General features: G+C 62.1%; 2 protein-coding genes across 7 annotated transcripts; one reads left to right on the top strand and one right to left on the bottom strand.

Moving 5' to 3' along the window:
* Nucleotides 1-1,134: 1,134 nt before the first annotated feature.
* LOC111139505 (ETS domain-containing transcription factor ERF) lies at nt 1,135-5,426 on the top strand. The gene is made up of 5 exons (XM_022491785.1): nt 1,135-1,201; nt 3,664-3,898; nt 4,213-4,408; nt 4,515-4,632; nt 4,978-5,426. The coding sequence occupies exons 1-5, from the start codon at nt 1,135-1,137 to the stop codon at nt 5,424-5,426; spliced, it is 1,065 nt and encodes a 354-aa protein (XP_022347493.1).
* A 704-nt stretch (nt 5,427-6,130) lies between these two features.
* LOC111139489 (Rho guanine nucleotide exchange factor 1) lies at nt 6,131-24,712 on the bottom strand. Of its 6 annotated transcripts, none has more exons than XM_022491757.1 (32): nt 24,558-24,666; nt 21,775-21,916; nt 19,625-19,667; nt 19,452-19,535; nt 18,885-18,998; nt 16,807-16,905; nt 16,583-16,625; nt 16,136-16,382; nt 15,681-15,710; nt 15,331-15,430; nt 15,087-15,183; nt 14,978-15,013; nt 14,687-14,824; nt 13,980-14,085; nt 13,415-13,426; nt 12,651-12,818; nt 12,207-12,352; nt 10,668-10,814; nt 10,277-10,359; nt 9,931-10,056; nt 9,704-9,818; nt 9,488-9,588; nt 9,209-9,286; nt 8,918-8,993; nt 8,673-8,840; nt 8,083-8,170; nt 7,885-7,971; nt 7,569-7,639; nt 7,389-7,475; nt 6,923-7,086; nt 6,727-6,829; nt 6,131-6,491 (listed from the first exon to the last, which is right to left on the bottom strand). In XM_022491757.1, the coding sequence occupies exons 2-31, from the start codon at nt 21,798-21,800 to the stop codon at nt 6,746-6,748; spliced, it is 2,964 nt and encodes a 987-aa protein (XP_022347465.1). In that variant the 5' UTR covers nt 21,801-21,916; nt 24,558-24,666; the 3' UTR covers nt 6,131-6,491; nt 6,727-6,745. The 6 variants fall into 6 exon arrangements, with proteins under 6 accessions (XP_022347465.1, XP_022347466.1, XP_022347468.1 ...); XM_022491758.1 differs by having other exon boundaries at nt 13,415-13,423; XM_022491760.1 differs by lacking the exon at nt 21,775-21,916 and having other exon boundaries at nt 24,558-24,712.
* Between the last annotated feature and the right edge of the window lie 894 nt (nt 24,713-25,606).

Genomic DNA, 25,606 nt, shown 5'->3' with positions numbered 1-25,606 from the left:
TTCTGAGAGACAGGAGAGGAGGGGAGGGAGTGTCTCAGGGGGATGGGGTATCTGAAGGAGTAGGGGTCTGAGGGGGGGCATATCCAAGGGGGAAAGGGGGTCTGCAGGGAGCTGTCTGAGGGAGGAGGCAGATCCAAAGGGGTAAGGGTTTCTGGGGGGGCATATGTCTGAGGAGGAATGGGTGTTTGAGGGGTACTGTTTGGGGGGGTAGATCTAAAGGGCAGAAGTGTCTGAGGGGGGCTGTGTCGAGGGGAGACATATCCAAGGATGAAGAGTGTCTGAGTGGAGCTGTTGGGAGGGATGTTTGAGGGAAGGTCTATTTGAGGGGGAGATGTAAGGAGAGGGGTATCTAGGGGGCTATCTCAGGGGGAGGCAGATCCAAGGGGAAGGGTGTCTGGGGGGTGCTGTTTGGTGGGGGAGGTAGATCTGAGGGGACGGGGTGTCTGGGGTGTTTGGTGGGGGGACCAGAGCCGAGGGGCAGGGGTGTCTGGGGTGCTGTTTGGTGGGGGAGGCAGATCCGAGGGGACGGGGTGTCTGAGGGGTGGGGGCGCTGGTGCAAGTGGCAGGGGTCCGGGCCGGGCAGCAGGTTGGGGAGGGGCAGCCGTGGGAGCCTTCCCGCAGGGTGCGGGGCGGGCAGGCTGGCTCTGGCAGATGAAAGCTGGGGGCTGCTTGGGAGCTAGAGGAGCCACAGCCCTGGGGTCTGCTGGGCGGGCCATGGGGTGGGGGCGAGGTTCAAAGCGAGACAAATCTGGGTCGGCCAGAGAGAGGTACGGAGTCGCAGAGACGGTCGAGAGGTCAGGCGCAGGAGAGCGGCTGGAGAGAAGGCGGCGGCAGAGCCTGCACGGGGCGGGCAGGGGGCGAGCCAGCCAGTGCGAGCGAGCGAGCCAGTGGGAGCAGTGGGGAGGGAGGCCGGGGGGCGCTGTGGGTAGTGATCAAGGCACAGAGCGAGGAGGAGGCTTCGGGCGGAGGAGGAGGCTTCGGGAGGAAGGGTCGGCTGGCCGTGGGTGGAGAGGGCGGCGGGTGGCAGGATGGGTGGGCCTGGGCGGAGCGCCCACCCCACTGACCCCTGTCTGTCTCTCCTGCCTGCCTGTCCGTGTGTGTCTGTCCCGGCCTCTCTGCAGGGCTGGCTCCACCATGGACTGTAGCTGCGTCTCCGACCTTCTCTTCGCCCCGCCCGCCCTGCCGGCTCTCTGGACCCCTGGTAACTGGCCCTGGCCCGGACCTCCCTCCCCTTCCCAGCCAGCCAGCTCCTCCTTTCTGCACCTCTCCTCATCCTCCCTTCTCTGTCCCGGTCTCTCTCTCAGTCCCCTCAATGCAACCCCCTAATGAGAAACTTGGCTAAAAACTTCACAGCCAGCTGTCTCTGCCACTTGCCTGCTGGGTCATGAGGGTCTTTGGAGGGTGGGGGAGGTATCGGGGTCTGAAATAGACAGGATTCAGGGGTCTGAGGTCCTGGGGTCCGGCTGCGTACCTCTCAGCCTGCTCCCGTCCAGGACCTTCCGGCAAAGAGAGGCAAGGAGAATGGAGATGGCCAGGCACTGACGGAGCAGGGGCGGGGACCATGGGGGAACAGACCAGGCGCAGGTGGACAGACAGACAGGGACTGCCTGGGCAGGGGGACATGGAGACATGGCCTGGCCCGCTGGAGCCCTGGGAGAGAGGACGGACGGCCTGCTCAGAAGTGGACACTCAGAGCTGGGGATGTGGACAGTAAGACTGGCTTGGATGTGCCAAGTCACACGCCCCTCAGATGGGCAGTGTATGTCTGCGCGAGTGCGTGTGTGTGTGTGCACGCGCGCGGACTGGGAGTCTGTGCCTGCTTCTACGTGGGGTCTCAGAATGTGTCCCTGTGTCACGCTTTGGAGCTTCTGGAAGAAGGGGTCACACTGGGAGAGTATGTCTGTGTGGCGTCAGTCTGTGTGAGCCGCTGTGCCTGTTTGCACGCACATGGGAGCCTACCTGGGTGTCTCTGCGCCGGGCAGGTGGTGTTTCTTTGGGATGGCGAGCATGCTTACGTCTCAGGATTGGCGGCGGGGGGGGGGGGGCCAGCTCGCCAAGTACGTCCCTGCTTCCGTGGGGTGAGGAGCTTGCTGCTGTTACTTCCGGGTCTGGGCCGGGGTCCAGGATGGGGGTCTCAGTGGGCTTCGGGCTGGATGGGTGGGTGCCCCCAGGCCTGTGTGTGTGTTGGGGTGTGTGTGTCAGGAGGTTTCTTGCATCTGTGTTTCACTGAGTGTGATGGACTTTGGGGGGTCGTCATGTGTGCTGAGGTGGGTCGTCTGTGGGCTGAGGTGGGTCCTCTCGTGCGTCAGCAGGTACAATGTACCTGGGGACGTGTGTTTGAGGACAGATGGTGGCTCCAGACTGGGGTGTGTATCTGTGCGTGTGTGGCCAGTTGTGTGGTGTCATCTCTGGGGTTGCCTCTTCCACACTAGGATGTGTTCCAGGTGTGGAATGTGCCAGAGCTCGTGGGTTGATGGAGCTCTGTCTCCTGGAGTAAGAAAGACCCAAAATGGGGCTGAGAGAAAAATTATCCTTTCAGGGAGGAAGCTGCCTGGCCTTTGAGCCTTCAGCAGGGGAGGCACTAGCACCCAGGGGCACACCAGGCAGCCCAGATGGGACCCTGCTGCTCCTTGCCTCCCACCCCTGAAACTCTAGTCAGCCAGAGAGGGCAGGGACCTGCCCTGGGAGTGCGCAGCACGTAGGTCACGTGGCTGCTCTCCCAGCTCAAGCTTAGTTCCTTCCGGGCTGATCCTTCCATCCCCATGTCTGGGTCTGAGGTCTCTGAGACAAAGGGGGACAGGTGTGGTGTCACCCCGTGTGTGCCTGTGCTTGTCTTGATGCCGCACTGGTAGCTGGGCCTTTGCGGTCCTGTGCGTCTCCTGACGTGGCAGTGTGGTTAGCGGGGCCCTGTTCTGAGGGGCCCGAGATGCACGAGTGCAGGGCCAGGGGTCTGGAGGGCCTGCCTCGGAGGCACGTTGTGTGTGAGCTGCCACGCCCCACTCTGCTGCCCCCCCGTGGGCCGTGGTGTCGCCAGGCACCCCTGGAGTGTGAGTGGACGTCTGTGGGACCTGTACGCTGTGGGTGTCTGCTGACACACGGGCGCTCAGAGCGTCAGAGCACAGACGTAGGGAGGGGACACAGGACGTGAAAGGTATGAATGTGCAGACAGGCCTGGACGTGGCAGCCTGTGGTCACTGGAGGGCGTCAGGGAGAGATGGAGCAGGGGGGGGCGGTTGGGGGGCAAGGGCATGGGAGGAGGGGAGACAGCAAGACTGAGGGTGTTCCCGAGAGCAGGCGAGACCAGAGGCCTCCTGGGGCTAGGCTGGAGGGGGCAGTGGGAGAAGGGCTGTGGACGAGGAGGGGTGCCGCTCCCGTGGCCTCCCCACACTTTACCCCGACCCTGAACATGGACGAGTTGTGCCAAGGTAGAGGAGGAAGCTGCAGGTGCCAACCCAGAGTTCTCTGCCACTGTTGGGCAGTTTGGGGCCTGGACGCCACCTGGGATAGAGTGGGAACTGGTTCCCTAAAGATGGCTGAGGCTGGGCAGCTGCTCCTCGGAGACCAGGATTCAGGGGGGCCTCCCGGTTCCCGAGTCCACGGGGGACCCAGAGCCTTGGACTTGGCGTCCTGACCTGGGGCCACTCCCCTGCCTCCCGTCCCCAGGGTTTGCCTTCCCCGACTGGGCCTACAAGCCGGAGTCGTCCCCTGGTTCGAGGCAGATCCAGCTGTGGCACTTTATCCTGGAGCTGTTGCAGAAGGAGGAGTATCAGGGGGTCATCGCCTGGCAGGGGGACTACGGGGAATTCGTCATCAAGGACCCCGACGAAGTGGCTCGGCTCTGGGGCATCCGCAAGTGCAAGCCTCACATGAATTACGACAAGCTGAGCCGGGCCCTGCGGTGAGGAGGGGCAGGGGGAGGCCGGCCCTGGGGGTTTGCTCTCGGTCTGCCAGGGCACAATCCCTGGGATCCCAAGGCGCAGGGATCTCCATGGGGTAGCTCCTGCGATTACCTGAGAGGGAGGGACGCGAGGAGGAAGGCCAGAAGCCAGGACCCCAGCCCCTGCTTCACCCCTGCCTTGCTACCTTGGTTAAAGGACTTCTGTGAACCTCCGTTTCCCTGCTAGTGCTCTGTGCACTAATGAGTCAGGGGTGCCCTCTTTACCTCCCTCGGTGCCCCTCCCCAGCATCCCCTCGTCCTCCCTCTCCCCACAGCTACTACTACAACAAGCGGATTCTCCATAAGACCAAAGGGAAGAGGTTCACCTACAAGTTCAACTTCAGCAAAGTCGTACTTGTCAATTACCCACTGTTGGATGTGGCAGCAGCCACCACGGGCTCCCCACTCTTGCTGACCCCTGGTCCCTTTGGGGGGACGCCTGGGCCAGATGCTCCTCCCCTTACCCCCGAGGTGAGTTAGGACACTGGGGTCCCCAAACTGGGGGGTTTGGTGCCCTCTCTCCAGCCCTCAACCCAGCCAGTCTAAGCTGTGCTGCCTCCCTCGCCTCCCTCTGCAGACACTGCAGACCCTGTTCTCGGCCCCTCGCCTGGGAGAGCCAGGGGCCCGGGCGCCCCTGTTCCCTCCTGAGACAGACAAGCTGCGTCTGGACAGCCCTTTTCCGTTCCTGGGCTCTGGTAAGGGCCTGCAGGTGGGGGTGCTGGTTTTGGGGGGGGGGGCACACTGCCCGTGTCTGAGGGAAGAGGATGGGTAAAGATGAGGAGAGGAAGGATGCAGGAAGGTGTGTGCCTGTGTTTAAAAGCCACAGGAGGACTTGGGGAGAGGGAGGGGAGAAACGGGGACAGGGACAGGCTGGGAGAGGGGCTTTTAGGCGACAAAGGACTGGAAAAACCAGATGAAGGTGGAGAGTGGGCAGACGCTGCGTGGGAGACACAATGGGCAGACCTCGGCAGACGGCGCAGGGTGGGGGCACCTTCCCACGGTGGCGGTGTGCCCAGTCTGACCCACCCCATATTCCCCAGGTGCCACTGGCTATTCCAAGCCCCCCAGCCTGCTGGGTCCTTACAGCCGCGCCTTTCCAGACTACCCCTGGAACTTTAACCCGTATCTCACCGGCCCCTTCCCCAAGCTGCCCCCCTCTCTGTACCCCCCGCACTTCTACCCTAACCCTCTGGCCAGTACCCTGGGCCACCTGCCCTCAGCAGGGGCTGGGGGAGGCCCTGCGACTTCACCCCTCCTGGCTGCGGCAGGGGAGGGCCTGGGCCCCGAGCGCCCCTCAGGCCTGGCAGCAGCCCCTCGCCTGGCGCTGCCGGGAGCCAGGGGTCCGGAGGCCACACTGGGTGGGAAGGACGACAGCGACTCGGAGCTGGAGATCACGGACGTCAGCGGCTGCAGCTCTGACAGCGAGGGCGACGAGGGCCTCCCTGTGCCCCCCAAGGCCAAGGCAAGCAAAGGGGGGAGCGGCAGCTGAACCCGTGTGGGGTGAAGGGTTTCACCAGGGTGGGGGTTGGGCAGCCACTTGTGCCTGGCCTGGCCTGCCCTCCATGTCCCGCCCGAGGCCGGGGACCAGCCCTCAACCCCCTCCCAGGACCGGGCACTTGGCTGCCCACCTTCTTCCCTCACCCCAGGCTGGGGTCTCCCCTCCCCCATCCAGAGAGGGAGGGAACGTGACGGCCTAGAGCCTCCTGCCCAGGCTTGTTTGAGGGGGGTCCCCGCCTGGCCCCACTCCCAAAGTGCAATATGGCGCCCAGCCTCTCCTGCCCACCCCCCCCCCGGGCTGTGCCCCGTGTGTTTGTGCGGCTGTGTCTCCCCTTGTGCCGGCCCCAGCCCTGACCCCCTCCCCACACAAGCCCCCTGGGACAGGGAGCTCAGAGCAATAACCCCGCCCCCAGCCCCGCCCAGGAGGGCCCCCTCCCCACCACCCCCACTAGCCACCTCCAGAGAGTTTACTACAAAAATAAAAGAACGGAAAGGAGCATGAGCTGTGCAGGATCCGGGCGTCACGGGTGAGTTGGGGCTTGGGGTGGGTGCGTCACCTGGGGAGTCGCTGGCAAAACCCAGGAAGGAAGGACTGGACAAAGGCAGTGGGACAGACCCAGGAAAGTGATGCCAGTCAGTCACGGAGGGTTCCAGAACCCACTCCGGGGCCCCCACCCATCCTCACAGACACAGAGCTCTCCTTAGATAATATATATTAAAAAATAAACCTCCAATTCAGGGTATAAAAACAGAGCAAAGGCACTTGGGGGTGGGGAATGGAGGGGTGCCCCCCCCCGGCAATACTGTGATGGTCCAGGGCATGGCAGGGTCACTGTGGTCCCCCTGGGAAGGAAGCCCTGAGTCCCCCAAGCACAAGACAGGAGGGAGAGAAGGCCCAGGCCATGGGAGGTTGCGGGGAGGCAGTGATCCCAGCGGGACCCCCCCAGGCACAGCCCCCCTGCCCCAGCAGCCCAGCTCCCTCTCCTCAGGCCCTTGGGGTGGAGATGCGGCGGCAGCTGTGCGGTGGCAGCGGGTGGCCCTCAGTCTTGCGAAAGGCCTGGGGGATGTAGGAAAAGGGAGATGGGGAGAGATGAAGAGAAAGGGAGAGAGGGAGGAGGGGGGAAGATGGAGGGAGAGAGGAAGGGCAGAACACAGAAGAGCCTGAGAAGGAGGGCGCAGGAGGTGGAATGGGGACATGCAGGGAGACTGAGGCAGAGGGAGAGAGCAGCAGGGGGCTGTAGAGAAGGGAGCCACTGAGACGCCCACTCTGGTCCCTCCAGTTCTCCACTCACCTGCCTGGGGCCAGGAGCCTCAGGTACAGCCAGGCTGGGGGGCAGCGTTCTCCCCGAGCTGAGACAGGAGGAGTCGCAGGCGACAAAATTCCTCCTCCACCTCCTGATTGGAGAGTCCGCAGTGAGAGAAGTCCCTCCACGGAGTCCGGAGTCCGCTCCGTCTCCCCCCACCCCACTCCTCCCCCTAGGGCGCCACCTCCAGCTGTTTCACAGTCTCCTCCAGGCTGAGCAGCTTCTCCCGAATCTCCTGGGTCTGGTTCTGGCTCTGGGAGCCGCCCCCTGGGACCCCATCCCCTTCACGGGGAGGCCCCGCCCCGCTGTCTTCCTCCGAGGGAAATAGGAGCTGCTTCAGGGACAGCACTGGCAGGGACAAGGGGACAGAGTCAGAAGCAGGGCTGGGAAAGAGGCTGAAGGCTGGCAGGGGGGGTCCCAGAGGGGAAGGTGGGGCTGGGGGATGTGAAGGGGTGCAGAGGAGAGGTAAGGAACACAGAGGGTGGAGGGCGTCCAGGGAGAGGCTGAACAGAAGGTCAAGGGAGGGACAGAGGCTGTGGAAGGAAGAGGGGGCCTGGGGCCACTGAGAGTGGTGATGCAGGCCGGGCGCGCTGGGCCTGGGCAGGAGCCAAGCTGGGAAGGGGGGCTAGAGGCAGCCCCGCGCGGCCTACCTTTCTCCAGGGCCTTGGCAGCGAGCTGGCCCTCGGGGCCGGGCCTGGAGTAGGGCAGGAGCATGCTAAGGATCCTTTCTGTCCGGCCTGGGCAGGAGGCAGAAGCCAGAGGGGGTGTTCAGCTGTTGCCGGGCCTCCTCGTGACGCCCGCCCCCCTCAGCGTCCCCCGTGAAGGCTCACCATCCGCTGGGGGCATCTCTCGGCCACCACCATTGCCGTTCTCCGAGCTGCTGAGCAGGGGCTCTCGGGTGCTGGGGGGAGGAAGGACTAAGTGATCCCACAGCCCTGACCCTGGGGAGGGGGCAGCAGGGAGACAGCAGGTGGGGTGGGGGGCACAAACAGAAAAAAAAGTTGAGGCTGGGAGATGGAGACAGAGGAGCCTGGGTAGGGGCCAGAGAGGCTGTGGTGGTGGCACACGCACACACAGACACAGACAGACAGACACACCCGGAGCTCAGACTCCCCGGCTCCTCAGGCCTCCACTGTCCTCCCTCACCTGCTCGGGCTGGGCCGGGATTTGGAGCGAGAGGCGGGAGCGGGGACCTTCAAGGATCCAGCAGTCTCGGTGATGAGGGAACACCAGCTGGGGAGACAGGTCAGCGCCCCCGGGGCAGGCAGTCAGAGCCCCCAGATCCTGTGCCGGAGCCTCCCACCCCCCAGCCCGGGCCTCCTTGTCCACTGGAGCCACCCTCACTTCTTCCGTTCTGACACGGTCTGGGCCACCAGTTCATAGATCTGTGCCTCCTGGTCCCATGTAAAAAGGACATAAAAGGCTTTGTGATCTGTGGAAGAAGGAAGAAGGGGTTCAGAGCCAAGGTCACCTCCATGTGCCTTCCCCTGAGTGTGGGCTAGAGGCTGGGGCAGGCCCTGCTGGCGGTGGCCTCGGGCTCCCACAGCTCACGCCATCCCTCACGTGCCTTGTCCCAAGGCCTCCATCTCATACCCCTCGTCCATCAGGCAGCAAGTCCCCAGTCTGGCTCGCCCCACAGACCCCTGGAGCCGCTGATGCACCTCTGCAAACCCCCAACTCTGTCCCCCCCCCACCCTGCTCCCCTATGGTCCCCAGGAGACAGCCAGGGGGCATCTCCCAAGACTGATGAGATCCGGCTGCTGCCTGCAAACCCCAGGGGAGCTGCCGGGCTCCCTTCCTAAGACCCACAACGCTCCTGGTCCCCTGGTTGCCTTCTTTGCCTCTGCTGGGGCCCCCTGGTGCCCCCCCCCACCCCCGCATGCTCCCCAGCCCTCCCGGTCGGTCACCGCCCACGCCGCAGGCTTGTGCCTCACCGGTGGCCACCTCGCGGGTGATGGCGGACGTGAGCCGCAGCACCGGCCGCAGCATGGTCTTGCCGTCGGGTGTGGGTGTCAGCGTCCGGCTGTGGGACTTGAGCAGCAGCCGCTCGTCCTGGCGCTGGAGCAGCAGCAGCAGGTCGTCCAGCAGCAGCACGTGGACCTCTGCAGGGCAAGGCCCAGGCTTAGCGGCCGCCCCTACCCGCCAGCACCCCGGCCCCGGCCCCGGCCCCCGCGCTCACCCACAGCCTTGTCCTTCGTCACCCGCCACGTCAGCGGGCCCTCATGCACCAGCTTCTTCTTGGTGATGTCCAGGTTCTGGAGGCAGGAGGGTGTACCCGGTTGGCGCAAGGCACGGCAGGGGAGGGGAGGGCGGGGGTCAGGAGGAGCAACCAGCTGGGACTGAAGAGGGGCTCTGGGCGGAGGGGTGGCTCTCCTTCCTAGGGTGCATTAGCAGAGAACTCCCGGGGCAGGAGGGGCAGGGCTGCCGGAGAGCAGGGGAAGGCCGGGGAGGGCAGGTCAGGCAGGGCCACCTTGAACTCGCTCAGCATGGGGTCGCTGCTCTGACGTAGGTGGGACAAGTCCAGTCGCTTCTGATAATCCTTGAGTCGCTGCCGGGGGGGTGGGGGAAGGGAGAGTCACGGGGAGGACCCGAAGGCTGTGGCTGACCCACAGTGACCCTGAAGGGGACAAGCCGAGGGCAGAGCTTGGCCTCCAGAGAAGGGGCCCTGAGACAGACAAGACAAAGGCCCACCCAAGCCCCGCACATGGACGCCCCATTGCCCTGGGCCCATGGCCACGGCCAGGCGTACCAGCAGGTCCTCCATGTCGCGCACGGCCTGGTTGACGTGGTGCAGAATTTCTCGACAGCACTCAGCGGCCAGGTCCACTTTCTCTCGTTCCGCTGGCTCCTCTGTGGCAAAGGAGAAGCAGGCCCTGGTGACCCTGAGCCAGGAAGCTCCTGGCCCGCCCCGCCCCCGCCCCGCAGAAGCGGGGGCCCTGCGCCGTGGGGCCCGGCGCGCTGGCACCTGTGTTCTGCCCGATGCTCTGGAGGAGCAGCGGGTACTTGGTCAGACGCTGCATCTCCGTGGGGATCATATCCTTCAGTTGCAGGCGGCGGCACCGGGGGCGGCTCTCGGCCTCCTGCGGGCAGAGTGGCGCTGAGTGGCCCAGCAGTGGGGGCACAGGGCAGGAATTGCGACACCAGCACCGCCTCCCCCAATCCCCCACCCCCGGACCCGGGCCTCCCCCTCACCTGCACAAAGGCACAGAACCGAGGCTCCTTGCGCTGCTTGGCTTTGAGCTGCTCTAAGGCAAATGACTGGCGGCTGCAGAAGCGGGAGGAGATTTTCTGGAACCAGCTGCCTTCGGCACCATCAAACTACAGCGAGATTCAGGCCAGGGAGGGTGTCTCAGGTGGGATTGGGAAGAGCCGGGCCTCACGTGGGAACAGCTGCCTCGACAGGCGCCTGCAGTGAGCGGCCCAGACCCCGGGGTCTTAATGGGAGAGGGGCTTGAGACTGGCCTCCCTGGGCCTGGATTCCAGGTCCCTGGCTGGAAAGAGGGGACCCCAGGAGGAGGCAGGGGCTGGGCACCCTCACCCGAGCCAGCAGCACATCTCCGATCTCCTCAATGAGGTAGCCACTATCCTGCCTGAGCTTCATCAGTCGATCGAGGAACAGGGCTGTGGAGAGCGGTGAGGAAAGGGAGCACTGTCAGGGCCGGAGCCGCAGCGCGCAGAGCTGAGCGGGAGGCAGCGGCGGTTGAGCTGCAGGTGTCGGATCCTGGGGGCCGAGGGGCCGCCACCCACCCAATGCCATGCCCTTGTTGACGTGCCCCGGGAATATGAGCTCTGGGGGTTCCCCAGGGCTAGAAAGGAAGCTGCTCATGCCAGGCACTCCAGGAGAATGTGCTAGGCTCCGGTTGAGCCACTGAGGCCTTGAGGAGGGAGCCGGCAGCGGGGCGCACAGAGGGCCACAGCCCTGCACTCACAATGCACCTCGATGAGCTCGTCCAGGCTGGGGAAGATGTTCTGGAGCTCCTCCAGGGAGAAGAAGCCCCCTTCTGCCATGGGCTGGTAGAAAAGGTCATGCAGCACCCGGAGCATGCGCACATGGGCGGCCTCGGTCACCAGCAGCTCTGCGGAAGCAGGAAGCACGGTTGGGAAGGGCGCGGTGCGGGGGGGTGCACACAATCTCAGAGGCAGGCTCAGGGTGGGGGGACAGGGATAACTCTCCCTGGGTGGAATCATTTGCCGCCGAACTAGCCACTGAGGATTCCTTATCCCACTGCTGGTTTTCCTTGGCTGCGGCAGGAAGCACCCTCTGCCTGGCACCCACGGCTTTCCCCAAACGTGGGACTATCAGTGCTACACCTGGGAAAATTCCAGGCGAACTGGGATGAGCAGGCTGCACCACCACCAGCAAGCCTAAGGCTGTGTGCAGCATCCAGCAAGTCCCTCGGCCTTGGTTTCTGGAACAATGATAACCCTTTACACACGCGTTGATAGCCTTGGATCCAGGGAACCCCTCTCCCCCCCACCGCCACGAGGGAGCATGCCTGGGTTTCAGGGGCCCCAGGAGTTCCTGGAGACTATAAACGCACAACTCCGTGTTAGGAATATTTTTCTGATGAGGGAAACGGCTGTGCTGTCCGCTACGGTACCCACTAGCCACACACAATCCTTCGGATTTTAACTGAAATGAAATACAGTTCTGTGGTCAGTGGTACTTGTCACATTTCAAGTGCTCAACAGCCATTATGCGGCTGGTGGTAACCGTGCTGGACAGCACAGAGGCTGTGAGTTTTCATTATTCCAGAAAATTTTATCAGATAACACTGCTTTCTATTTGGCTCGTATCCTTAGAAGGATCTGGAACACAAGAAGTATTTCCCTACGGCCCTAAAACTTCCGAATGAGTTCCCCTCTTACTATTAAGCAACGTGTAAATAAAACTTCTAAACCAGAGCTTCCAAAGAAGTGTTCTACTTTTGCCAAAAGCCCACCTCACACCCAGTTCGAGATCGCAGAGAAGAATCAACATAGAAAGGATACTTCCATCATCTCCCTGCCCAGAAGCAAGCGCTGATGATACACTGAGTATCTTCCGGAACTTGTCCCCATGGCACTGCTTTTGCCTCTGAATGGTTAAGTCCACACTGGAATGTTCTTACCTGGCCCCCCACCACACAAAACACTTCCCACGAATCCCCTCAGCTCCATGACAGTCTTTTGAGGTGGGAACTATTACTTCCCGAATAAGGAAACAAAGATTTCCTTGAGAAATACAACTTCATTTGGCCCTTCCAGCTCTTACCAGCTCTGCCCTGCACTAGGAAAAAAACTCGCAGCAAATGTCACTTCGACAGCTGACACATTCTTGTTTCACGAGTGGCTGTTCCACAATGTACGTGACAAACGGCCCTCAGTGCTAACAGGCTGCCTTCAAGTCCGGCCCGTGGCCTGTGGCATACAGAGATGGACAGCACCTTGTCCCTTTGCCGGAACTGGGTGGCGTCCCCCGTACTCACCACTGATGACCTCCTGCCGCTTCACCTGGCTCTTGGGCAGGCTGTGCAGGGTGCCAAGGGGGACAAGCTCCCGCCAGCCAGGGGGCTCTTCTGGTTCTAGTTCTAGTCCTGACCGTGCCGGGTCCCCTTCGTCTCCAGGCTCAGGGCTGTGAGACAGAGGCCTTGTTAGGGCCCCAGCCTGGGGCATCCCTGGGAGGAGACTTCCATTCCTAGTGTCGAAGCCCCACCACCCACCACCCCCATCGGCCCGCCCCATGGCCTTGGCATTCAAGGCCTCCAGAGCAGGCCCCAAATCGCTAAGAAAGAAGAGTCCCACCCCTCTCCTGTGACCTCAGTGACCTCAGTGTCCAATACCCAGTTCTCTCTAACTCTGGCAACAACCCCTCCCCCGCCATCCTCCTGACTCTCCAGGCTGCCTCAGTAGATGGGGGAGGAATGACCTACGTGGCTCGTCGGGTAGGGCCAAGCACGGCCGTGGCAGAGCTGGGGTCCATGTCCACGTCACTCCGGGAGCGGCCCCCACCCCGGCCCTTAGCCCCGAGGCTGCCCCGGGAAGGCCGGCGGCGGTCACTCACCCGCAGGCTCTCCGAGCGCCCCAGACGCCCCGATAGCCTGGACCCCGAGGCCAAAGACAGAGTCAGGCAGAGGCCAGGACAGAGACAGGGAGAGACCAAGACAGGGACAGAGACAGGGAGAGACCAAGACAGGGACAGTTGGGAGAGACCAGGACAGGGACAGAGACAGGGAGAGACCAAGACAAGACCAGAGGTGGGGAGATACCAGGTCAGGGACAGACAGGGAGAGACCAGGACAGGGACAGAAGGGGACCAAGGTAGGGGAGACCAGGACAGATACCAAACATGCAACAGAAGAGAGGAGAGAGTCAGAAGGAGCAGTGGAACTTGGGACTTTGGGCTGTTGGGGCACTGGGGGTGGTCAAGAGGGACTGGGAAACTTGGTGGGGGTGGGGAAGGAAACCCAGTCCAGCAGAGGATTGACCCCTCCCTTCCCTGAGGCAAGGGGCTGGGGAGGCAGAGCAGGGAGGGAGGGAGGGAAGATTTCAATACTTAGCTCTTCCGCTGGGAGGGTGATGTCCCCACCCACCCCTTGCAGGGTGAAGGGGAGGGGATGGCTCATGGGGAGAGGGGAGGGGCTGGGAGAAATGGGGGAGGGGCTAGCCCTCCCCCCACCCAGGGCCCCAGACCCACCTCTTCCATCTTCTGGGGAGAGAGGGGCACAGGGTCAGAGGAGGACCCAAATGGAACCCAACTCACCTCCCCCGCCCACCAAAGGGTCCCCAAAGCAGCAGCACAAGGACGGGCAGGGGGCAGAGCCTGCCCCCCAACTGTGAGGAGGACAGGGCCCCCAGGCTTGGAGCACAGAGGGTGGGGGCTGGAGGACAGGGCACAGGAAGGCAGGGGTGGGAGCAAGGCGCGCAGGGCAGTGGCTCGGAAGAGGAGAGGAGGGAATGACCACCTAAAGAAGGGTTGAGGGAGGGGGCAGGAGGAAAAGGGAGGCCAAGAAGAGTGGAAGAGGAGGTGCAGGAGGAGAAAGAGAAGAGGAGGAGAGAAAAGAGAAAGTGGAGGACAGAAAGAGGAGGCAGAAGATGGACAGAGGGAGGAGCAGAGCAGAGTGGAGATGGCTCGGGGACAGCAGGAGCAAATGGCAGCGCAACCCCCAGCACGGCACACGCGTAACCTCCCCCCATCCCCGGGGCCTGATAAGCCCCTTCCTGCTCCCCGCACCCCTGCCCCCACACCCAGTCCCGGGCACCTCTCTGTGTCAGCACCCTCTTCAGTGCTCTCTGGGGGCGCCAGGGGCTCCAGGCTGGCCGGGCCCTGTGGTGGTGGGTCCCCCAGCTCTGGTGGGGCATCAACACCTGTGGGGTGGCGGGGAGAACAAAGCTGGCTGCCAGGCCCTTATGGCAAGACCCCCACCCTGGGGGCCTCGAGCTCCTCCTGTGGCGTGGGGGATGGGGGACGGACTGATAGAAGGGCCTCTGAGAACATGGCCACAGCAGCTGGGGCGGGGGCTTGGGGGAGCCACAGAACCAGGGAAGGTTCCACGTCCATTCCTTCCCCGACCCTCAGCCAGGACTTGCAGGGAGAGGATAGACCCATTTTAGGAAGACTGAGGCTCAGACACGGCTTCCCAGATATAACCTGACTAAGCCGCAGAGCTGGGACTTGAACCCAGAACTGGCCGAGCAGTTGCCTTAGATCCCTGGAGGGGACTGACAATATACTCTGAGAGGGTTCTGGGAAATGACGCCTTGGGGGCGGATGGGAAATGTAGTCCAAGGAGGGGGGCTTATGCAGCCCCAGGATAGAGGCTGGAGCCTGAGAGGACAGCCGTGAAGCAGGTGAGCAGAGGAAAAGGGGGTGGTTTCTTAATACTACTGGGGACCAAGAGCAGGGCAGGGTAAGTGGAGAGCTGAGGGGGGGGTCTCTTGGGGGCAGGGAGGCGCTCAAGAAACTCACCTGCTTCCCGGTCGGGGCTATCTCCAGACAGAGGGTGTGGAGAAACTCCAGGGACGTCCTGCCCAGGAGCCCCGACATTCCGGTCCCGGGAGGGCACCCCTAGGCCTCCCCTTCTTTCCATAAGGCCTGGCCTGTCAGCTGGGGAGACATCCAGGGAGCCGGGGGTAATGAGAGCCCAACACGTCTAATCCACCGCAGCCTGCACTCCAGCCCCACCCTCCCCACAGCCCAGGAACATCCCCACCCCCTCTCCCAGGTCCCCCCACCCGCAGCCGGCTTCAGGACCATTACCATCAGCCTCGACTTTGAGGTGTCGGAAATCAGGGGCTGAAACGAGAGATGGGGCCGTGAGGCAGGGGTGCCATGGGGAAGCGGGGCGGGCAGAGGCCAGGCACCTCACCCTGAGGCTCGCCCCGGTTCCAGCGAGCGGCGTCCAGTAAGATGCTCAGGCCTTTCTTGGTCTTGGTTGGCTCATCTGACCGCCGATTCCCCATCATCTGAGGGAAGAAGGGAGAGTGAAGGAGGGGGCTCTCCATCTCTGAGACCATAACCGAGCAGAATCAGACCCTGGGAGCCCAGATCACGGGGCTCCCCAGGGGCCTCTGGGGAGGGAAGCGCCAGGTTTGGGTGCTCAGGGGAAGCACCTTTTTTCGGAAGAAATTCCTCCCCGACTTCTTGTCCCCGCTCTTGGTCCGCACCCCGAGGTGGCGCATGTACAGGCTGATGGCGCTGACCACAGCGGCACTGTGGGGAGGGGTCAGTCAGGGCCCTGAAATGCGTGCAGATACGCGCACGCCCATGGCCGGGGGGGCACTGCTGTCCCCCAAGCCTTCCCTTCCGCATTCACTTCCCACCCCAGCCCCCCAACCGGTTCCAGGTGAGTGTCTGAGGAAGGGGGAGAGGGCTCCAGAGAGCAGGGTCCCAATCCCCAGTCCTCCCTGGGGCCTGGGGGACTAAATGCCTCTCCTGCCGTTCTCTCTACTTCTCTCATCACCTCTTTTCCTCGTCGGGAGAGATGGTGTGTCTGCAAAAAGAAGGAAGAAGTTTGCGACAAACTTGCTAAGCCTGGATCCCTGTCTATCCAGCACAGATGTCCGGGGGGGCTGCCCCTTAGACGCAGGAACAGAGAGACGCGAGGCGGAGAGGGAGAGGGCCACGGCTGTGGGGAAGGAGGAGCACAGCAGAGAGGAGCGTCTCTTGGGAGCTCGGAGCAGCAAGGATAGGACCCAAGCGCCAGGCCCAAACACAAGACCATGGAAAGCCCTGGAAACTGGGAGGGTGCCCCAAAGCTGGGAAGAGACAACACAAGACCAGCTGAATTACAAATGCCAGGGCTGGGGAACCCAGAAGGCAGGGGAAGAGCCCAAAGGTTAAGGAATGAACCCTGAAGCTGCAGGGACCCCACCCCCACCCCCACGCCAGGCTGGGGAGCGGGCAGGCCCCACTCACTGCATCTCCTCCAGGTGGGTCAGTAGCCGCTCGGCCAGGTGCCGCTCCCGGGCCTCAAAGCTGGCACGGTCCCGCCCAACCCAGGCCTCCAGCTGGGTCAGGTCGTGCTCCCAGGGTGTCATGCCCATGAGCCGCTTGGAGCGGAAGTCCTCCAGCAGCCGGCTGACGGTGGCCTGCTGGTTCTGCACCACGTCCTGCACGAAGTGCCGCTGGACATCCTCGGAGAGGAGGTCGGGTCGCGTGCGGTCTGCAGGGACATGGGCAGGGGGCTGGGGGTCGTTCCCACCCACCCTCAGACCCCCGACGGGTGTGCTTCCCTGGGTTGCCGGGGCCAGGGGCGAGGACGGGAGTCTGTGCTGTCCATGGGAGCAGGGGAGTATGGCCTCCCGCCCCAGGGCTCCCCTGCCGGACACCTCTCCCTCACCCACAGTCCCCTTCTCTCCTTACCGAGTTCAAAGGAGACAGTGGGAGGGACCGGCACCCGCAAAACCTGCTCGGGCCAGAGAACAGGGTGAAGGTGAGGACCAGGGCAGTGATGGGGTCACCACACTGGTGCCTGCTGGGAATGATGGTCTGAGGGGAGGGAGCCAGGGAGGGAGGGCCAGGTGGGCACTGAGTCTCCCCAGGACCAGGATGTGGGGGGACTGGGGCCCCTCAGAGGTGTCTCTCACCGCGGTCTTGTCCAGGAAGCTATGGTAGAAGTCGAGGAAGGCCTTCTTGGCCTCTTTGGGACCCAGGGAAGCCAGCATGTCTGCGTGCAGGCAGCAGAGCTGGGGAGACAGAGAGCATCACGTGTCCTCTCCCTCCCAGCCCCAAACCACATTCTCCCTTGAGAAGCTTGAGGCTCACGTCCTCTGGTTAAGAGCTCCCTGGTCTCTACCACCCCCACGCCCGGGCCCTTGCCTCTCTTGGCCTCCCCGGGGGCCAGCGTGACCATTTGCTCATTTTCTATCCTGTGAAGTGGCTATGGTTTGGTTTCCTGCTGTCTCCTACCACGCTGAGAAGCCCGGGGCCTGTAGCGTGCTGTTCTAACCCTTGGTCCACGTTCACCTGGTCAGTCGTGGGCACTGGTCGTTATCGCCTTTTATAGATGAGAACACTGGGCTTAAGTACTTGCCCCAGGTCACGCTGCTACTTACTTAGTGGCAAAGCTGGGGTTAGAATTTAGAGAGCCTGTTCCCCTAGAACCCATAGCCTAGAAATACTGCAAAAACCTGAGGGACACGCGTGTGTATGTGTGAGAGAGAGAGGGAGGGAGGTTCTGGCTCATCGGTGCCCCAGAGAGGCCCCGAGCACAGTGGGGGCTGGGCAAATAACCAGGTGGACCAGTGGGGCTCACTCATTCACTCACCACTCGTCCCCTGAGCTCGCCTGCCCTTCAGCCCCATGCCGGGCAGTGCTGGCGGCGCGCTGCCCGCTCCCACCTGTCTTGGCTCCTGGGGTCTCTCGTTGGGTAAGGAACACAGTCTGTGTGCCAAGGCCTTACCCTGGTAGGGGTGGCACTCTGTTTTCCTGCCACAAACACTTCTAATCTCTGCACACCCCCAAACTCCAAGACAAAACCCCACAAGAGGCCCACAGGGAGCAACCCAGGGCCACGGCTATCTCCTGGCTGCCCGCCCAGCTGCCGAGGCGAGGACGCTGCAGCAGGCCAGAGTCTGAATGCTGGGGGCCACCCGGGTCACCTCGGCCAAGCCACCGGCTCTGGCTGGGCTTGTTTCCCCATCTGTAAAAGGACATGGCAGTCAGCACCCTCCCTGGGCTGAGTTCAGGAGCCCAAGTTCTAGAAAGCTCAGGCTCGCTAGGGGGACCTCCTTGCCCAGAGGGGCACAGCCTCCATTCGCAGGGGAGGGGCAGCCACTCTTCTGGAGAGAAGGCATTTTCCCGATTTCCTGCCCATTTCTGAAGCTCCGGGGTCAGTCGATGCACCCCTCCTTCTTGGAGCCCCGGGCATCCCAGCCCAGCAGCTCTCTCATGTCTGGCTGGCAGGGGGATGTACCCTGTTGTGCACTTCCAGTCCGGTCCAGTGCTCTGAGCTACACCCTAGTTGCAGCCTGGGCTGGGCCACCCTGGGTCGGGCCACCCTGGGTCTCCTTGCGACAAGGACCTTGTCCCCCGAGCGCCCCCCTCAAGCCTGCGCAGTGGCCTCTTCCTTCCTGAGTCACGCACTGGGCTCTCCAGACCCTACAGGGCAGCATGGCCGCCCCTGACAGGGCCCAGGAAATTTCTGCCTCGTATGTGGGATAATGGATTCTGCTCGCTCTGCCGTGTGGGCTGCTTGCGGTGGTTCCTTGTTTCTGGGGCAGCCAGACCTGGGAAGGCCAGGGGCTTCCCTCCCACAGCCCCGGGCCCTGAATGACGGACGGGTGGCCCCTGCGGAGGCCGCAGAAGAGGATTCCACTTCCAGGGTCAGCGGGAGGGGCCATGGACGGGTGACATAACCACGGGCAGGGAATGGGGTGGGGAGCCCGGGGCTCTGCTGGCTTCTGGGGTCTCCACTGCTCTCTGCCTGACCCTGCTCTGAGTACCCTGCCCCCTGCACTCGCTCCTTGTGGGGATTTCCACGGGGCACCCGCAGTCTTGCCTGGGTCGCATGCCTAGCACTCTGGCTCTCTCTTCTAGATCTCACGCTGTGTGCTCTGGATCTGTTTCCCGGACCCTCCCAGCTGGGCTTCTCTGGCGGTCTCACTGAGCGGGGTGGCCAATCCGGGTCTCAGCCCTCCCTCTGCCCACGCAGCCCCGCCCTCACCAGGGGTCCCGGTTCAAACTGCAAGGCCACGTGCTGCAGGAAGGCCATGAGGTGGGCAGGCCGCCGCTTCACCTGCTCCAGGCTCTGGAACTGGCTGTTGTGCTCCTCTGCGTTCTGAGGGCGGAGGGCGAGGCGGTGAGACAGTGGGGAGCAGAGAGGCACCTTGGGCTTGACCCCTCCCCTCCCTGGCAGCGATGACACCGTAATAGCCAGGACTGGGGCTGGTGTCAGGGACAGCAGATGAGTCAGCAGTACAATGGTGGGTTATGAGGACAAACATTAGCATAGGGAGTAGGGATCTGTGCTGTGATTAAGGGGGGCGTGAAAAAGCCCAGGGCTAGAGTTAAAAGGGTGGGAGTCCACGCTATAATGGGACACCAAGGATGGGGCGGGAGGGAACAAGGATTGTGGTACCCAGATTACAGAAAGAGGGACAGGCAGTGAGAGGAGGCGGGGGCCAGCATCCCACGGGGGACCTGAGGAGGGAGGGGACACTGAGGATGGGACTTGAGGGCTGGGGCCCACGGAGGTTGGGACAGAAGCTTTTCCACCCCATCTCCCCCTCACCGTCTCCAGCTCATTCTCAAAATCCTCATCCTCAGCCCCAATGATGCTGACTGGCACCAGGCCAGGCCGCGGTGGTCCTGGGGCCTATGGAAGAGGAGGGATGGCTTCAGCTCGGGGTGCAATGCCAACCCACAGCCCCCCCAGTCCCCTACCCCTAGGCTCTCTCCACTCACCAGCCCTCGGGCGATGTCCTCTGCCTCCATGGGCTCCACAGGGCTGGGGAACAGGAGGGGCCACGGTTAGGGGGGGCAGGAGACAGTGGCACAGGGCGGTTACTCACAGATTCTTGGCCCAGGTGTGAAGGTGAGTAAACAGCGTCCCCTGCCCCAATCCCGGCCTCCACAGCTCAATGGGGCCTCTGTGTGGCGACAAAGAGCCCTTCAGAGGCCAGCCAGGGCGGGGAGCCCAAGGACAGGGAGCCTTGGGAGGGTGGGGGAAGCGATGGAGGCCTAGGAGCCGGGGTCCCTAAGAGAGCTGTGGCCATGAAAGCCTGTGATTTGGGGTCTCTAATGGGGAACAGGCTGGGGGCCTGGAATCCTGGGTCTGAGGGAGGAAGGGCTGAGGGCCCGGACTCCTGGGTCTGAGGGAGGAGGGGCTGAGGGCTTAGACTCCTGGGTCTGAGGGAGGAGGGGCTGAGGGCCTGGACTCCTGGGTCTGAGGGAGGAGGGGCTGAGGGCCTGGACCCCTGGGTCTGAGGGAGGAGGGGGCAGCAGATTAGGTCTGAGAAAGGAGACCTGACTCTTGGGTCTGAGGGAGGAAGGGCTGGGGGCTGGACTCCTGGGTCCGAGGGAGGAGGGGCTGCAGGTTGGTCTGAGAAAGGACAGGCTGGGAGCCTAGATTCCTGGGTCTGAGGGAGGAGGCACTGGGAGTCTGGACTCCTGGGTCTAAGGGAGGAGGGGCTGGGGGCCGGACTCCTGGGTCTGAGGGAGGAATGGGCTGCAAATTGGGTATGAGGAAGGAGAGGCCAAGGGCCCAGACTTCTGAGTTTGAGGGAGGAGGAAATGGGGGCCTGGACTCCTCGGTGTGAGGAACGAGAGGCCAGGGAACTAGACTCCTGGGTCTGAGGGAGGAGAGGGCTGCAGGTTGGGTGTAAGGAAGGATAGGCTGGGAGCCTAGATTCCTGGGTCTGAGTGAGAAGGCATTGGGAGTCTGGGCTCCTGGGTCTGAGGGAAGAGGGCGCTGCAGGCTGGGTCCTAGGGAGGCAGGGCCTGGGGGCTAGCAGAGTTGGGAAGGTTAAAGGAAAGGTAGAAAGGAGATAAATGGGGTGTGTGGGGGCTGCTCTCCTAGACCTGACAGGCTTGGGGCCGGATGTTGCCTCTGAACCCACCAGCCCCACTTCCTGTGACAGGAAATCTAATGGCAAATCCCCCAACCCCCAACTCTCTCCACATAAGAAAACAAAACTCTGAACCTCTTTCCAGAGACCCAGAAGTCGCTTTCCCTCAGGGACCTGGTATCTCCCCCTGCTTCCAATCCCATAAAACAAGGGATGGTCCTCAGCCAGCTCATCCCCAAGGTGTGTCTGTCTCCCCTGCCCTGCCTCCATCTGTCCCGCTGGCTCTCCTTCCGTGGCCAGCTATCTGTCCTCTGACTGTCTGTCCCTTGAATGTGCTTGAAGTCTCTGCCTCTCTTCTCTGGGTCTCCTTCCCTCTCTCCCTCCCTTTGGACCTGTCTCCCTTTCCCACCATCTCTGCCCTCCCTCCCCCTCCACCACCTTGCCCTAGCTTCCGTTGCTGTCTCTCCCCTCTGTCAGTGTCTGTCTTCCCACATCTGGTTCTGCAGCCACCTGAGTCCTTGAGTCACTGTGTCATGCACTGTCCCTCTCTCTCCCCGGCTCTCCCATCATCTCCCTTAGACTCTCTGCTTTCCTGTGTCTTCCCACCACCATCTTCTCGGTCCTTAATTAGTCTGACTAAAGCCACGAGAGCCCGTGTCAGGCGGAAGGAGGTGGGGAGGGGTGGACCAGTGGGGTAGTGGGGGGAGGGGAGGGGGTTCCCCCCACAACCCAAAGCTATTTACAGCCCCGGTTGCCTGAGGCTCACCCTTCTGCCTCCTTCACAGGCCTCCTCCCTAGCACTCAATAAACGGTGGGTAGGATTTTGTTTATGACTATGAAACAGTGATGCTTTCTGGAGTGTCCCTGTGTCATCCCATGGGTTCCCCAGAGCACACGACATTCCCTTTCTCTTCCATAGAGCACCTCTGTCCACCTCCAAGCTCAGGTGATTTAAGATTTGAGCATTGTTAAATCTTCACGTAAATAAACTTGCAAACCGGCACCAAAAAAAAAAAAGCAATTATTTATTACAAAAGCTAAACTTACCTAGCACTTAACAGCGTGCTAGGCATTGCTCCAAGTGCTTCTCACATCTGAACTCACTCAACGCTCACAACCACACGCACCCCATGCAATTAGTACTCCCGTTGGAGACAGAAAACCTTCACCAGGCCACCGGCAGCAACTTCTGGAAAACATGACCGCACACATGGAAGGTCCATGCTCAACCCACTGCGGGGGCGGGGGGGGAGGGTCAACAGAGGCAGGGAGATTCCAAAAAGGGCAAAGGAGAGGACACATGTCATGTGAGCAAATGCTCAGGGCCAGGCAGGCCCCAATCATGCACCTGATGCCTATTACCTCTGCATTCCTCATCACGGAAACACGAAACAGTGGCTAACCATTAGTGTGCGCTAAGTGTCATAAAGTATATGCCAGGCATAACATTATTGCTTTACAGGTATTAACTCATTGAATCCTCTAAATGACCCCTGCAGGTCAGTTTTGTAACTATCTTCATTTTACAGCAGAGAAAACTGAGGCACAGCTCTTAAGGGACAGAGTGAGGACTCAGATCCAGGCGGTCTGACTTCAGGGTTTACACATTTAACTATGAGAATGTGCTCCTTCAGAGCACGGGGAATCCCACCCCCCACCCCAACCTTAGGAAACTAAAATCTGAACCGAAGTTGAGGCACATCTGATCCCTTGATGGTGTCTGGGAAAGTTAGGGGTCTGTGGGCACTGTGACTTGGGCAGGAGTGCTCAGGCTGCTCCACAGAGGCTTAGGGCTCAGAGAGCATTCTGGAAGGGAAGGTTGGGGGTTGGCTGCTTAGAAGATAGACGGTGAGGGGGTACCACAAAGGGATTCACACTGAGGCTGTCAGATGGGTTTGTAGGCAACTGAAAAGGCCAACCGTCCAGCAGCAGGGACACTGTGTCCATGGGACTGGGGGTGGTGGCGGTCAGGGAAAGTTTAGAAGGTTCTTAGAGGTGTGGGTCTTAGAGCAAAGCAGGCACCAGTCGGGGATTTGGGCACCTGGATTCTATGCAAGGTTCGGGGTCTATAAGACACTGAGTGGATGACCCGGGTCCCCAAGAACCTCCGGAAGCCGTAAACAACTAAAAATACAGAGTAGTCAAGGTAAGTCCACAAGGGGCCCTTGGAAAGTGTAAGGCTCCAGATTCTCTTCTATTGGCAAGTTCAAACAAGTGGATCTACACGGAGGATCACACCGGATCATGATTCCGTATGTAAAGCAGCCAGTCTAGGGGACCTATGGAGACTTAAAACGGGAGCAAAATTCTATAGGCGCATGTGGTGGTCCCAAGACCCAGGATTCTAGGGGAGTGATACTGACCGATGGGGACCCCACATCTGTAAGAAGCCGAGTTACCGGGGATGGGTAGCAGGAAACTGGTAGGTCAGTAGGACCTTGTAATTTATATGGGGCATCTACACCAGCCCCAAACCCTACGTGGGACGTGGCGGGTCTACGCGGGCCCCAAATCCTACTACAAGGGACGTGGCGGGGCGCACGGCCAGGGATGATGGGGCGGACCTGCGGAGTCAGGGTCTGACGCCCGCCGGGGGCCGCGTCCCTCACCTGCTCCGGGTCGTAGGAGAATCCACCGCAGCAGCCAGAACCGAAGCCTCTGCGTGCCGGCTCCAAAGTTCCCCACCCCCGCCTCCGAGTCGCTCTAGCGCCCCAGCGTCTACCTTTGCTTCCAGCTCCACTCCTCCCGCCAGCCGCTCTAGCCTAGCTGCTGCCGGGTTCCTGCCCGGGAGACTCTACTCCTCCCGCCGGCCGCTCTAGCTCTCCACTGCGCCACGCTGGCCCGAAAGGGCCGCTCTGGCCTGCCTTGGAGGGCTGGCGTTTCCGTATCTCGATTGCCCCTGTCACTCTACTGTGCCCCGCCCCCCGCCCCCGCCCCCCGAGCCAGACTACAGAGTCGTTCCAGCTCCCCCCGCCCGGGGCTCAATCCGAGATCTCCGAGTCGCCCCTGGCCTTCAGTCTCCGGCCTGGGTTCCCCACCCTATCTTGCCTTCCTAACTCCGGAAACAGCTGAATTTCCAAGGCGGACACTAATTTTCCCGGCACCCTCACCGCCCCGGCCGCACACTTTGTGCTGGGACGTAAAGCAAAACTTCTGGGTGCCAGGGTACCTTTCCCCCTGACATGCAGTGTAACCTGGAAAAAGTAATTACTTCTTCCCGAGACTCAGTCTTCCCGCCTGTACAATGGGGGAAGATCTACAGCTCTGTCATCTACAACCCATCTCTCAGGGTATATATAATTAATGGCCCAGAAAAAGAGCTTTCCAAAAAATGCTTTCAAACGCGCTCTGCAACTTTCAGCATAACAGGGGCCTACGGCGTAGTTATTCACGTTTTTCCTTTTCGGTGGCCCTATAGCATGTGGGGTTGGAGGACGGGGCTTAAAAGCACCTGCAAGTTCAAATCACAACTCCACTCGGTCTCACGGTGTGTGGACCCTGGGACGAGTCGGTTCCGCTCTCTAAGCCTCAGTTTCCCCACCCGTACAATGGGAGTGATGATCCATCCTCCGCTGGACAGTTGCGAGGCCTTGACCCCGGCCTTGCACCCTTCATCCCCACTTACTGGGCACTCGGCAGGTGTCAGTTCTCCTTTCTTTGCTCCCCTTGACAGATGGGGAAACTGAGGCCCACGGAGGGGCGGCCGCTGGCTCTGAGGGGCGCCGAGGAGGCCCCTGCACTGCCCGCAGCGCCCCGGCCCCCTCCCTCCTCCTCCCCACTTCCCCTGGCAGCCGAGGGGCGGGAGGCCGGGCGGGGCCGGGACCGTGTACCTGGAGTCCGGCGGGGAGGTGACCGGCGGGGCGCCCGAGGTCGGGCTCGGCGATCCCGGGCCCTGCGTCCCGGCTCCCGCTTCCTGGCTCTGGCGGGGCAGGAAGTTGGGGCGTTTTTCCGGAGGCCCCCGCCCCGCCGCCCCGCCGCCCCTCCCCGCTTCCTGCCCGCGCCCCGCGCCCGCCCGGCACCTCCGCTTCCTTCCCCTTCTCGCCGCCAGCCGGGCCCCTCCTTCCCCCGCTCGGCGGGGGACCAGCCGGCCCCGGCCCCGGCCCCGGCCCCGCCCCGGCCCCGCCCGGCTCCTCCCGGCTTTGTCAGTCTGTCTGTCCGCGGGTCGCGGGCTCCACGCTTCTCGCCTCCACCGGGTGTCCACTATCGCCTCCCCGGCGGGATGGGGACCGTCTCGCCGCAGCCTCCCCTGCTTTCCGTTTGGGTCTCTTGGTCTTCCTCTCTTTCTTTGCCTCGCTGTGCCTGTTTCTGTCCGCGTCCCTCTCTGTCTGCCCCTCTGGCTCTCCTTTCTCCGTGGGGGATCTTTTCCTCCCGCTCGCGGGCCCCTGCTTCTCCGCGCTGTCCCTCCCCTCTGTCGCATCTCTTGTCTTCCCCTCTCCCGGTCTCAGTATCTTTCTGCATGGCCACCTCAGTCATTTACCCAACCACTGCTTTCTCTAGAGTCCCAGGGGTGAGCCTCTCCGTGTCCATTTTTCTACAGACCTTTCTTTCCTTTCTGTCTCCTGCTTTCTCTCTGTCCCCCCCGATTCCCTGTCCCTTCATTGTCTTTCTCTTCACTTGCTCTGTCTCTCCATCACTATCTCTCTATGTCCATCTGTCTCTTCTCCCAGAAACCCTGCGTCCCTGTGCCCCTCACCCCAGTCCCCAGATGACAGCCCCAGATTCTCCCCAGATGTCCCTGCTGCAAGTCCATTCCCAGAAAAGAAAAGGTGTGGCCTGGCTGTAGTCTGCACGGGGTACCAGCCCCACCAGACAGGTGCCTGTGTTTGTGCGACTGAAATATGAATAAATAAATATGGTCACCTGCCTCCTGTGTCCCCTG

Source organism: Enhydra lutris, unplaced genomic scaffold (assembly GCF_002288905.1).
Source record: "Enhydra lutris kenyoni isolate GAN:26980312 unplaced genomic scaffold, ASM228890v2 scaffoldscaffold110, whole genome shotgun sequence".
Classification (NCBI taxonomy): Eukaryota; Metazoa; Chordata; class Mammalia; order Carnivora; family Mustelidae; genus Enhydra; species Enhydra lutris.
This window is presented reverse-complemented; position numbering and strand designations above follow the sequence as displayed.

Excerpts from the sequence above, each read along its gene's own strand:
- LOC111139505 (XM_022491785.1), top strand. The coding sequence starts at position 1,135 with ATGGACTGTAGCTGCGTCTCCGACCTTCTCTTCGCCCCGCCCGCCCTG. Across the intron at positions 3,899-4,212 it reads AAGCTGAGCCGGGCCCTGCG|CTACTACTACAACAAGCGGA; the intron begins GTGAGGAGGGGC and ends CTCTCCCCACAG. Across the intron at positions 4,409-4,514 it reads CTCCTCCCCTTACCCCCGAG|ACACTGCAGACCCTGTTCTC; the intron begins GTGAGTTAGGAC and ends CTCCCTCTGCAG.
- LOC111139489 (XM_022491757.1), bottom strand. The coding sequence starts at position 21,800 with ATGCCTAGCACGCTGTTAAGTGCTAG. Across the intron at positions 16,906-18,884 it reads AGTTTGAACCGGGACCCCTG|CTCTGCTGCCTGCACGCAGA; the intron begins GTGAGGGCGGGG and ends CTGTCTCCCCAG. Across the intron at positions 14,825-14,977 it reads CCTCAAAGTCGAGGCTGATG|CTGACAGGCCAGGCCTTATG; the intron begins GTAATGGTCCTG and ends ATGTCTCCCCAG.